This window comes from Dama dama, chromosome 22, assembly GCF_033118175.1.
Source record: "Dama dama isolate Ldn47 chromosome 22, ASM3311817v1, whole genome shotgun sequence".
NCBI lineage: Eukaryota > Metazoa > Chordata > Mammalia > Artiodactyla > Cervidae > Dama > Dama dama.
In genome coordinates, this window is record NC_083702.1 from 35,704,913 (window position 1) to 35,718,788 (window position 13,876).

A 13,876-nucleotide genomic window follows, 5' to 3' on the forward strand; every position below is an offset into this window, starting at 1 on the left:
CACTCTCTTTCATAATAAGTATATTATGGGGAAATACTTTGACTATGTCAAAATCCTGTTTCTCATTATACTTTCTCATCTAACACATCTCTATTAATTTCAGCATCCACTGATGATTATTACTGTTATATGGAATTTGCCAAACAGCAACATTCTATTTCTATTAACTCCTTCTACACTGATTAACAGGAATACTATTGTAAGGAAGAGCTTTCTCCTCTACCAATACGGATTCCCGGATTCTTATTTTATTCTGCGGGTTATTATGTATTACTGTAACTATTTTTATCTCAAAATTTCCACAGACTTGGCCACTGGGAGACCTTTCAAGTTGAATCCTGTGTTCTTTGACACATTCCCATCATTTTTGGTAGCACTTTTTTGGAAGGAATCTTAATGATCAACTAATTCATCTCTAAATCGTCTCAAAGCGTCCCAGCCAAGGAGTCATCCAGTCTATGCTTGACAAAATCCAGCGTTAGAGACTTGCATATCCAGCACAGAATTTACCTTCTCCAGCCAGTTCTGATGGCCAAGTATAGTAATCAGTCTTAACTTTGCTTTCTCAGCCTTCCCAGCTATGCATAGCATGTAACAGAAGGTTAGAGGCTCAGCTAATCCTGATCAAAACTGTAACCTTATTCATAGAGCTATAATTAAATAACCCATCTAGAATTGTAAGCAGATTACCCAAATATAACCTTGGGGTTCCATACTGCCAAAATGGCAGCACATGCTTTCCCTTTCCCCTTAGTGCCCTACCCACACCCAGACACTTAAGAGTGAGCCTCCACCTCGGTTACTGCTGTTAGCCTCTATTCAGTGCTATCAGAAGAGTAAACTGCACACCTGTGCCTGATGAGGACAAACCTTGTCTTCCTGCCTTGTTTTTGTTGGTCTTACTTCTTTCTGAGGCTGGAGCCTCATTCCCAATTTTACCATATATGTAGTTTCAAGTTCTTGTTCAAGGACCGGTTGTATTAATGACACCTCGGGAAACTTGTTAAAAAGTATGTATTTCCAGACTCCGGAATTACTGGTCAAATCTTCCAAAGCCTCAAGTTCTTCATCCAGAAGGATGAAGTACTTTATAGAATTGTCAGGAAGATTACATGGAATTATGTATGTGACATGCTTAGCACTTTGCCTGATCCAATCTAAACAGTAAACAATAACAGTTGCTATTATCTCATTAGCAATACTATTACAACTGTTATTAGTCAGGCAAGTATGAAAAATGTATCAGGTGCTTTACTTTCCCCTGAATGAGTAAAGAGTAGATGTTCAGAGGGTACCCGTGCCCATCACCATCATATTTAACATATAACAGGTGGCAGCACAGGCTATATACTTTGGCTCTGGTGGTCTTGTAAGGTATATCATAGAATAGAACTTCGGGAAGATGTGCCTCTGTATAAAGGGGCACCTGTTATTGACACACTTCTAACCTAATCATCCTGCAGAAAAGTCCAAGAGCATAAACAAATGCTTTAACCGTTCAGTCTTAGATCCGCCATTCTTCTCTGGGCTTCCATCTCTTTATGTGTCAATGATGATTTGATATTAGATAATTTCCAGAACTGCTTCTATATCTAAGACTTTATGCTCTATTTACCAGGATGCTACAATCTAGTTAGCATTCCGTGTGCAGATGATACTAATTTATCATTTCAGGCTGGGCTTCTCTCTTTACGAAAGTTATGTTCTTTTGTGCCAAGAGGGCTATCATCAGTAAACGAGACTAAACACAGTGAAGACAGCTGTTTCCACTTCCTGCTGTATTTGCAACTTCCCCACAATGGACGGCCAAATATTTGCTGTGTTCATCGCTATTTAACTCACACACCTACTCCCTTGTCTAATATTCTTTTATTAGCACTGGCGTACCTTCTAAAAAAAACCAAACCTTTCTAAAACTACTCAGATTATACCCAAAGGCTAGAACTTTGCTATCTGCCATCTGTAACAGACCTTAGAAATAGCAAATTACTTCTGCACTCCCATTTCCCTTCCTGCTCACGCCCCTTCCTACTCACATCTGAAATAGGTTGAAATACCTCTTGCTCTTCTCATACCCTCCTTTCCACTGAGCTTCCCTTCGTAGTATTAATATTCACCTTGTAACAACAACTAAGCTTTATCAAATGATCAGTAGCAGTAGTGTTAATCGATCAGTCGTGTCTGACTCTTTGTGACCCCATGGACTACAGGCCACCAGGCTCCTCTGTCCGTGAAATTCTCCAGGCAAGAATACTGGAGTGGGTTGCCATGTCCTTCTCCAGGGGATCTCCCAACCCCAATAGAACCTGTGTTTCCTGCATTGCAAGCAGATTCTTTACTGTCTGAGCCCCCAGGGAAGCCCAGATAAAATGTAAGTGCTATGTAAATAGTTGAAGATGAGTGGCAAATTCAAGTTTTATTTTTTGGTATCATATGATTACTAGTTGCTATTCTTAATGCTTTACCTACGACATCTCATTAAATTCTCACATAATCCTATAAACTGATGAGATACAAAAGCATCTTGTGGTTATTATTTGCTGGTATCTCTCATCCTGTCCTCTGAGCCATTCTTTCAATGCCCATTCCAAAGTTATCTACCTGATTGTATCCCAATCAGGATACAGATTGTGACATATTCTCCCACATTCTTTTGCCAGATTTAAAGAAAACTTAATTTCCACAGTCTTTAGTGTATCTCTCCTATTATTTCCCGTTTCACGTATCATGGGATAATTTTTCTTGTCATTGCTTTCACAAAACCTCATGTATCAGCAGTCTGATAATATTAACTTCATGGTCAATATCCTTTGTGCTCTATTATTATAATCGGCCTTGTGCTGTACATTTAAAATTACTTTTCAAAATACCTGCATGCTCACTGTAGAATCCTTAAAGTTAAAGTTATTATAATCTGCCTTATGCTGTACATTTAAAATTATTTTTCAAATTATCTGCATGCTCACTGTAGAATCCTTAAGACAATACCAAAAACAAAGAAAAGAGAGTAAAACAGGGATTCTACTACTTAAGATAATCACAATCAACATTTTGGCATACATCTCTCACTTTCCCATGTATTTATATGATTGAGATGATACATAAAATGCTTTTGCTCACAAAATAAGGTAGAAATATTTTTTCTTGCCTTATTTATCAATATAGCTCTTCTAGCTCTTCTGTATATGAACTTCTTGAAAAATATTTACATTGACGATCATTTTCTGCCTATTCTACTTACAATCATTCTGTTTCCAGTGAATGAAGAAAAGCTATGTAACAAGAATGAAATTGTTGTAACTGGGAAGGTCTAAATAGTTAAGGCATGCATCAAAAGTATTGTTTTTAGACTCTAAGATACTTATCATTTAAAGACAGACAAGCACTTGCCTTCATCTCCATCATCCCCAAATGGGTAGAAGAGAGCCACAGCTAAGTTGATGAACACAGCCAGGTTGAAGGAGATGCTCCCCCAGAGAGAAATATGCCTTGAGAACCAGAACAGGGCAGGATTACCTGGTGAGAAAGAGGCACAGTGGGACAGAACAGAAAATGAATTTTGATTTCAATACCAGAGGCCTACTGAAATAACATCTTACTAAATGCATTTTTGCAAACTACTATAAAAGTATATATAAACAAACATTTAATGCAACTTATTTTAGAATATTTATCATCAATACCATAAAGGAGTTTTCCATTTGATTCCTTCTTTTCTTTAGCCAGTTTACACCTAAGCCATTGTAGAAGGGTGAGTAATTCTGCAGCTGCTAATTCTGGTCAGAAAAGATGACTCTGGGTTAATTCTTTTTAATATATCCCTAGAGCAGGTTGGGGGAAGGAAGTTTAGCAGTCAACTGGGGCCCCTTGTAATGGAATGGTATACATTGCTGTGTAATTTAGTAATATCAATTAATTGATATTACTCACTCCCCTGTCTTAGAGTAAAATAAAACCCCCACCCTTTGCACAGATGTATCTCTGGTGAAAGTTTCAAATCACAGTCACAGTTACCTGAAACTCTGAAACTTAATAGCATGGCACAGCACTGCTTACTGAGAACTACTGATTTATAATATTACCTAAGTTTTAAACCTTTATGCTTCCCAAGAACTTGTTGGGTTTGCAACAGCAAAAGTAAGTGAAAAATACAACAAAAACTACCAATAAGCGGGAGAGGTTTTGCTGAATGTTTTCAGAAATGGGATTCTGTATCTGTCACCAGAAATGAATTGATAGATGCATCTACTGAATAAAATTTACATAAGCCAAAACTCAGTTTCTTTCACCTCTCCTAAAAAACTGGACATGTCATGCATACAAGCTTGTCACACAACATATTCAGGTCTTGTCCATTGTCTAACTCTTAATAGTTTAACATTAGATTTAAAATATTAAGAGTCAATTGAGGGGAAAAGCCATCTCAATTTTCAAATAGAAATTTTTAAGCTTTTCAAAGTATGTTCTGTGAATTCCAATCTCAAGTCTGATGCTTACTTATAAACTACACTTTCCTTCAGTACATCTTGTTTTCTTTCTCTTGGGTTAGAGCATTCCAACACTGGAGTAGGCTATGATTAGCTACGGCATTTAGTTGACTAATGTGCCATAAATTGTAAGCATTTGCATTTTCATCGTTACTGAATTAGGAGTCCTCATTTTAAAAAGCAGAATATTAAGACAAAATTAGAAGATGTTGATACATACATTTGTAATAACAAATCCATCAAATGAATCCGATTCTGTCTAAAACCTCATCATAAGCTGCTTCCAAATTTTAAAGGTAAACTGTATATTGGAAATTATTTTAAGGTTTTTCTTTTGACAAATGACAAAATATTTATCTCAAAAACACAGACCCCACAAGCACTAGCTCATTATCCAATTTACTTTTTGTCAGGAATAAAGTGACTGATTTTCAAATTGAGTTTCTGTTATGTACTCTGAGTATGTAAGTTTCTCTGAATTCCATACGGTTCTTCATGGGAAAGTGCTAAGAGAGAGTAATTTCTTTATTTTTTTCAAATATCCTGCTAAGAAAGTCTGACAACACATGTTACAATCTTCATTCAAGGATGTTATGTCTCAAGTTCAACCAAATTCATAAATCCCATAATCACTGAAGTTCCCAGGAAAATAAAATGATGCAACACTGCTGAATAGAAGTATTGAGAACATATGCCTGTTGTCTGGAAAGTCTCTCCAATAGTCAGAAAAAAGCTAATCAAAGTTTTCTCCCAATGATTTTTATTAAAAACTCATGATATTTCTCATCTGGGAAAATAAAGTTTATTTTAAAATTGAAAAATTTTTAATCCTTTGTGGTCTTACTAAAAAACTTTTTAAAACTTATTGGAGTGTAGTTGATTAACAAGGTTGTGTTGATTTCAGGGGTACAGCAAAGGGATTCAGTTACACATATACACGTATCTATTCTTTTTCAGATTGTTTTCCCATTTTGGTTGTTACATAATATTTCCAAATAGACTTAAACCTGAGAAATAAGTAATGGGAACTATAAGACGGTAACTTTTAAGTGTTACATTATAGCCTTGCCCGATAGGAACACAAGTGTCACAAAATTTTTATTGGATTTGGCAAGATTCAGATATGTTGAAAAAAGGAATGAGTTTCAGAAAAAACACTAAACAGTCTACCTGATCATAAAATCACAGATACAAGAGGACAGGCATGCCTATGCAGGGTCTCTCCATTCCATTGACTGATTGCTAAGGCCGGTCAAGGCCTATTCATGGACTTCAAACCTGCAGCTGCTCCACAGCTGAAACCCACGGCTGGAATCTTGGATGTCATAATATTTGTAAAACTATAGGATCAGTACTAAAAGACAATCTAATTAGTCAGAACCTTCTATGTTCCTCAAGCCACAGGTGTCTTGGCTCCAACAGTAGACAGAGCTTACATACTTAAGCTTATAAGTGATTTCAGTAACATCAGACGGCAAGAAATTAAGAGCCAATTGGAATGAACACTGGCATGTACCCCAAAGTACTGGTGTATCTATCATTATGCTCAAAACATTTTCATTAGGCTCAGATCATTTCAGTTCATTGTACTTACTCCTGATTTTCTTCTGCCACTTCATCTCATTGTAGAGATCTTCAGTCTGCTGGAAAAAGTCATTCACTTTACTTCCCTGTTCATCCCTCTCCGTGGTGTTGAATACGCGACACTTGGATTCTCGTGTGAGGTATTCACATATATTGGGGACAGGAAATACTATTTGTTCCATTGTCCTGTCATGCCGAACAATCTGAAAAACATTAATTTGCATTTGTTTTAAGCTTTGGAGAATCTTAGACTACTTTCTGCTTTTAGCATGACTTCAATAATGATACTTTATGAATTCAGCTATGAAAAAATATGCCAACTTGAAATATCTGAAATAGTCCTGTATATTATTCTCTTTAAATGAGAGAAATTAATCAGACTAATGTATCATAAGTATTATACTTCACTGTAAATAACAAAAACCAAAATCTTTATTCCTTCTCGATTAACATTAAACTCTCACCACCCTTTTTTATCTTCAAGAAGTACATCAGAGAACTAAGAGGGTCTTCACTGGGAAGTGGCTGGCTATGTAACCTTAAGCACAGCACTTGTTATATTTTTATCCTGCTCTTAGCCTGTTCTTCCTAAAAATGGCTACTAGGGAACAAATGACATATTCAACATAATGTGCCCTGCGTTCTACAGAGAAAAATGTTTTGTGTCATTAAAATGTTTTCCTGATAATGGCAAACATATTTTTATGTGTAACATTCACTCAAGCATACACTCAGATGTGAATATTTGTTGTTTTGAACTTCTCTAATTTGATATTGGTAACTGTTGTTTAGTTGCTGAGTCATATCTAACTCTTTGTGACCCCCTGGATTCTGTCCATGGAGTTCTCAGGCAAGAATACAGGAGTGGGTTGCCATTTCCTTCTCTAGGGTATCTTCCTAGACCAAAGATCAAACCTGCATCTCCTGCATTCGCCGACACACTAGGCTACCTGGGAAACCCTGACCACAGTTTAGCTTTAGACAGAAAAACAAGTTAAATGATGTCATACAGAGTCCTTATGTCACAAGGGTTCATGCAGACTACCTGTCAAGGTTCATATTTATATACTCTAGCCCTCAAAAATTAATCAGAAATTAGTCTAAGCTAAAAGAGTCATTCTATCTCCCTGTGCTACTGACTGGTATGGTGATGAGCACTTGACCTATTTTTGGAAAATGAGGCATATGGAGAAATATCCTGGGGCTGGAGGTGCTCTCACAGGAGATTTTCCTTCTAGAAAAGACAGAAAGCCACATGAGACAAACAAAAGATGTGTGTGTATAACACAAAAGCTCTTTTTCATCAGTACCCGCTTCCTCCCTGCTTAGAAAAAAAGGTGATAATGCTACTTGAAATTTTGGCAGCCATTTTGCAACCATGAGGTGAGACAGCACCCACATAATAAGAAAGACTTAGCTGAAAATATGGAAAAGGTCTGAGTGTTTGAAGACATCACTGCATCATTGAATCAATTACAGAACTACTGGTACCTCCAGACTTCCCATTATGAGGGGAAATCAAATATTTTTATTGTTTAAAAACTGTTAGCCTGGTATTTTGTTCCTTGTAACTGAAACTATCCTAAATGATATGTTATATACACAAACCACATACTAGACTACTATTGTAAAACAAAGAAGAAATCTGTAGTGGGGGATAAAAATTCTTGGAACATAGGTTAAAAAAATCAATCATACAAAATGAAAATTGGAAGTGTTTGGTATGGTAAGCAACTCCATGGGAAAAAGTGGTTTACCAGTTCCAACAGTGCCAAACATTAAAAAAAAAACCTCTCCAGATGCATTTAAGAAATAATGTCCTGATGACTATAAGCCAAGCTTTTCAGCCCTTTGTGACATGTTATGTTTGATCCTGGTTGTTACATTTTACAAGGGACGCTGACAGACTGGAGGGAGAAGTGAAAGAGACGGGGATGTGTTAACGGCAAAAAGCCAAAAAAGGGATACTTTCCTCAATACACTTATACCACACATGCTTATTCAGGCCTTAGGTGAGGAGTCCTGGGAAATTCAAAGTGAAAAAGCATGAACCCTAATCTATACAGGCTTGCAATTTTGTAATCACGATGGCACCTCAAATGTCTGAACCAAGCTATCACAGTGACAGGGAGCAAACATTCTGAACAGTAGGCGAAAATGAAAGTGGGCTGGATGGCGTGTGTTATCAAAAAATAACTTTCTAATTATTAGTGATTCCAAATCAGATGTTTCCTCCTGAAGTAGTGAGATGGCTATCACAGGAAGAATTTAAAGCAGAAACAGGATTATTGCAAAGCAATTCCTCCTTGGACTGGTGAACAGACTAGGTAACCCATAAGGTCCTTCCTATTTCCCAGGGTCTTTGAGCCTATAACATATAGACAAACTATTATTTGCAACAATATTCATTATTCTGAGGCTATGCTTCAAGAACAATGTTCAGTTTTGGAAATAAAAGGGTGATTAAGAGCAGTCCCTGCCTCAAGTAGGGGGCCAGTGACCCAGAAGAAGCTAACAGTATTCCAACATGACACCTTAAAAAAATAGAATGATCAAAATGCCTGTAGGAGTATAGTGGGATAAAATAAATGAATGCAGAGGTGATATAAGCTGGTCTTTGAATGAGCATGAGGTTGGTCAACAAGAAGAATTTAGATCATCAGCCCAGAGTATTCCTTTGAACCCTTAACTTTTACATCCAGCTTCATGCATTCCTCAAGTCACCTCAAATTCAATTTTTCCAAGAATCAACAAATGACCTTCCAGAACATTTTAACTGCCAAAGTTAGGATCCTTGTGCATAACACCAATTTCTGTCCATTTATTCAAACCAGAAGCCCAACGGGCATCCTTTTCCCCAGTGTTTCCCTCACCTTACATGCAGAATCCAACATCAAGCATCAAGCCCTGTGTATATGTATATGTGTGTGATATAATATACAGTGTCTCTATCTCCTCCAATCTGTCATCTTTAATACCACCATCTCTCTCTTTTCTATCTTCCTATCTCATCTACTTGCTTTCCCTGCCTCATTCCCTTTTCCAGTCCTTTCTCCAAACAGCAATTTGAATAATCTTTGAAAAGAATCATTCCCTTTCCTATGTTCTTTCTCTTTCCCTTCATTCAATTCTACCTGGAATTCCATGCCCAAATTTTAATAGAAAGAAACCTCTACTCAATCTTTTAATATATATTTTATACCACCTTCTTTGTGAAATCTACCCTGAAATACCCCAGGCATAGTTAACTACTATTTTCTCTAAATATCCTTGGCCTTTGTTTATACAATCACTACACAGAATGATATTCTCTATGTGTATGTAACTGGTAGAGAGTAAAGGCTCAGTAAACATTTACAGAATGTATGTATTCACAGCTAAATCTCTCCTCACCACTGAGAACCCACAAAAGTCCAACTCCAACTGCAGTCCCTAGTTCTCACAGAGAGGTATTAATTCAACCCCTACCTCTGGTCCACCTGCTATTCCATCTATTCCTGATATTCTCTTCTAATTACTAACCTTGTTCTTTGGCCTCTGGGACCTTCCACAGAACCTTGGTGGTTTGATGATCTATTTGTATCAATTTCTCTGGCTTCCTAACTTTGCCAGCTTCTCAGCCCCTAAGCACCTGAGATAGTGAGCAATGTTTTTGCTGTGGGTGCAAAAATCCCAGCTCGTGGGTTGCACTAAGTCAAGTCTCCCATCAAAGCTATTAATGTTCATAAATGTGAGCAAGGGATCCACTTTGTAACACAAAGTAATAACGATCATTACTGCAAAGGTTTGGCAACAGTAAACAAGAAGGTACAGTGATTATGTACCCTGAGAGTTAACAGCAGTAATGCCATTGTGCACTCTGCTAAAAACTAAAAAATATCTGCCCAAGTGGATGAATGCATGAATGTAAATTACCTTGACAGGCGTCAACTATTCTACTCACTTCTGCCTGATCATCTCTGCCAACCAGTGTCAAAATGATACCATAGCTAGTAAATGACAGCCAGATGGGTCTCACAACACATAATGATTAAGGCCATGTTGACCCATACCTCCAAAACTGCCACCAGCCCTTAAATAAGGGCTCATTTATCGGGGCGGGGCTCAACTGCTGCAGGCTGAAATGGAAACTGTTAAACCATTTCAAGTCCATGCTATCAATATGAAAACTTTACTAGTGCCTTCCATTTTCCCCACCCTTCTGTACCCTTTCTTACACAGAGAGCTCTTCTTTAATAAGCCTTTCAGGGTTTTAAAAGAAACAATTTCTTGAATGATAGAATCTATTATAATAATCCTGCCTCTAAAATATCTTCCAGGACCCAAAGAAAATAAAAACAACTTTATTAATTACAAAAGAGACTTTACATATAGTTCTGGTCAAAAAAGAAAAGACAATTTTGAAAGATGTGCACACTGATTTCTTACAGACCACCCCTCACATCTCCTCTTTTGGTATATATGTTGATATTTTCACAGTTTATATCACTCAACTCTACATCATTGTTCTAGGAAACAATTATGAAAACAGTCTGAAAGAGAAAGTAAACATGTCTTTTCACAGTTGGACCCATTGATGGTTACCTCGATCTGTGCAGTATGGTTGGCATAATACTTCAAGGCTTCATCTCCATCATCTGGATCGGATCCTGGTTTGAGCATCTGCTGTAAAAGTTTGTTGTGGCGGGCCAACTAAGGGGAAAAGAGAGAAAAATGTTTTAGTTCTTTTTTCTCCCCTTTACTGAGGACAGACTTTGAAAATACTTTATCCACTTTAATACAGAGCTTCACAGCTTTGGGACTAATGGCAATTAATTCCATTTCAGGAGAGCATGTCTATCTGAAAGGCATAAACAATGACATCACTATAGCAATCTTGCATTTTTATTTGGTGATATAGGTTCTTAGCAAGGGCTTCCCATGTGGCACAGTAGTAAAGAATCCACCTGCAGATGCAGGAGACACAGGTTTCATCCCTGGATGGGAAAATCTCCTGGAGTAGGAAATGGCAACCAACTCCAGTATTCTTTCCTGGAATACTCCATGGACAGAGGAGCCTGGTGGGCTACAATCCAAGGGGTTGCAAGGAGTCAGACATGACTGAGAATGCATGCATGCATGCATGTTTTTAGCAGATGACCATGTCTTGCCCAGAGTAGGTATTCAGTTACTATTGTTGATTAAATACATATCTTCAATAAATGTACAATTGTGCCAAGAAGAAGAAAAGCCCACAATGATATATAATTGATACTCCTTATAATAAATTTAGATTACATGTATACATAAAATAACTTGATGAGTACTGTGATAGTTCAATGGGTAGTGGTACCAATATAAATGGCAGCTTCTTATATGCACATAAATAGGTATCTATACTTCCTATAGCATCTAATCAAAGCTCTACAATTAGCAGTTTGTACTAAAATCCTATGCTTCTGCATAGTCAGATGTCAAAATTGCTGTTTTATGAGTACAGAGCTCAGTTTTATTAAAACTGAAACCAAACATTCAAAACACAAAAATTTCATTATAAATTATCTTAAATGGTTGCCAATAGAGCTAATGTTTCTCTCTCAATTTGAATGTCTATGGCATTTGTTGGCCAGTTCTCTCACTTTGTAGATAACTAATACATATTGCTTTCAGATAGCTCTTTTATGGTTGTCTTGAACAACCTCTAAAAACCTCATAATGTCTTTCACCTTTCAGATTTTCTATTAAGCCCTAAGTTCCCTGAGGGCTTCTGGTAACAAAAACTCTGACATATAATTCTTTTATTCCTAGCACCATTCTTATCTCTTACTCTGTGCCAGACACTATCCTAAACATTTAGGTACATGAATGAATGTGAACCTAGTAAGAAATTCTGGGGTAGGCACTATTATCCCCATTTTACAGACAGGAAAACTGAGGCACAGAATATTTAAGGAACTTGTCTACGAGAACATAGCTTTTGAGCTAGTGATAGATCCAGTATTGAACTCAAGCAGCATGGTTCCAGAATCAATACTGTCATCAACATGAAAGAGCAGTAGTAGATAAGTCTTTGAATATTCATTAAATGTTATTATAAATTATGGATATGAAGAATAGTAATAAATTTTAAACAATAATCCTGAATCTATGAAACTAAATAAATATCGTCCTTGTTAGTGATGATTTGGTAAGTTATATATTCATTCCATTGATGCTGCTCCTCATTTTTATTAAACTATCATTTTAGAATTGGCTTTCAGGGATATTTATAAATCACTCAAGAAAGCCATTCCTGTTTTATATTTATATTTAATTCTTGACTGAAATGCGAATTATACAGATTTTATTACAAACCACAGTCATAAAACTTGTTGTGACTTGCAGGTGTTTCTAAAACTCTAAATGAGTTTCAAAAGATAAAATTATGGTTATCACTGAGGCACATCAGCATATGTTCCGGGAAACGGCCAGTTCTTGAAGGCATGAACTGGCATAATTTGTTCACCGATTGGATCTGAGGCATGAGAGAGAAAGAGGAGTTAAGGATGACTCCAAAATTATTGACCTGAGCAAGCCAAAGTCTAGAAAAGCCCTTTACTAAGGAAAAATGCAGGAGGAGCAAAATTTAGGGGGTCAGTATCTGGACCTTGGTTTTAGACACAGAAAGCTTCATATATCATTCAAAAGGAAAGAGTGAGCAGGCTCGTGATGTCTTGCTGTCAGGAATTCAAGGCAGGGGTTGGGGATGGAGCTATATGGTAGGTGTCATCAAGATACAGCTGATATTTTAATTTTTTTTTTAATTTTTATTTATTTATTTATTTTCATTTATTTTTATTAGTTGGAGGCTAATTACGTTACAATATTGTAGTGGTTTTTGTCATACATTGACATCAATCAGCCATGGATTTACACGTACTCCCCATCCCGATCCCCCCTCCCTCCTCCCTCTCTACCCGATCCCTCTGGGTCTTCCCAGTGCACCAGGCCCGAGCACTTGTCTCATGCATCCCACCTGGGCTAGTGATCTGTTTCACCCTAGATAATATACATGTTTTGATGCTGTTCTCTCGAAACATCCCACCCTCACCTTCTCCCACAGAGTCCAAAAGTCTGTTCTGTACATCTGTGTCTCTTTTTCTGTTTTGCATATAGGGTTATCATTACCATCTTATGGCTGACATTTTTAAAACCATGAGCCTTAAAGAGATCAGCTGCCATAAGCTTAGCCAGAGAAAGGAGACCTAAGGAACTCTGATAGAGGTTAGAAAGATGAGAGGCACCAGCAAAGGAGACTGGGAAAGTTGGGCCAGTGAAGTAGGAACAAAGCCAGTGAAATTGGGTCTCCTGGAAGCCAAAGGAAGAAAGAACTTCAAAAACAGAGGGCATGATCATCTGCATCACATCAGATGAGGATGGGGAAGTGGTCACTTGGAAGTCGTGGTAACCTTCACAGGGGCAGTTCAGGCAGTAGTGGACACCAATGTCTAGTCGTAGTGAGTTTAAGTAAGAATGAGAGGGGAGGAAGTAGAAACAACGAGTGTAGGCAGATCTTGAAGAGTGTAGCTATTAGGGGAGCCAAGAAATAGGGTGGTGGCTAGAGAAAGGGAATCACAATGAGAGTTGCCATTAATGAGACTGTGGTTTTGCTGGGTTAACGACATGCAAAAAAAAAAGGGGGGGGGGATATAAGAGTCTGTGCAAGGAATGTATATGGGACCATGGAATCTCAGCTGAATAAGGAAGGAAATGAAGCCAGGAGGAACAGTGAAAAAGTGACAGGATCAACAAATTGTAGCTTCTAATGTGGTTTTTAGAATGTGTTG

At 37.4% G+C, this 13,876-nt stretch overlaps 1 protein-coding gene across 2 annotated transcripts in view; it reads right to left on the minus strand.

The window, feature by feature from the left end:
• ITPR2 (inositol 1,4,5-trisphosphate receptor type 2) overlaps positions 1–13,876 on the minus strand; it is a 556,807-nt gene that overhangs the window by 110,202 nt on the left and 432,729 nt on the right. For both annotated transcript variants that reach the window (XM_061125163.1, XM_061125162.1), the window contains 3 exons: positions 10,656–10,763; positions 6,082–6,274; positions 3,391–3,516 (listed from right to left, as the gene is read on the minus strand). In XM_061125163.1, the coding sequence (XP_060981146.1) occupies positions 3,391–3,516; positions 6,082–6,274; positions 10,656–10,763 (427 nt within the window). The remainder of the gene's footprint in view (positions 1–3,390; positions 3,517–6,081; positions 6,275–10,655; positions 10,764–13,876) is intronic.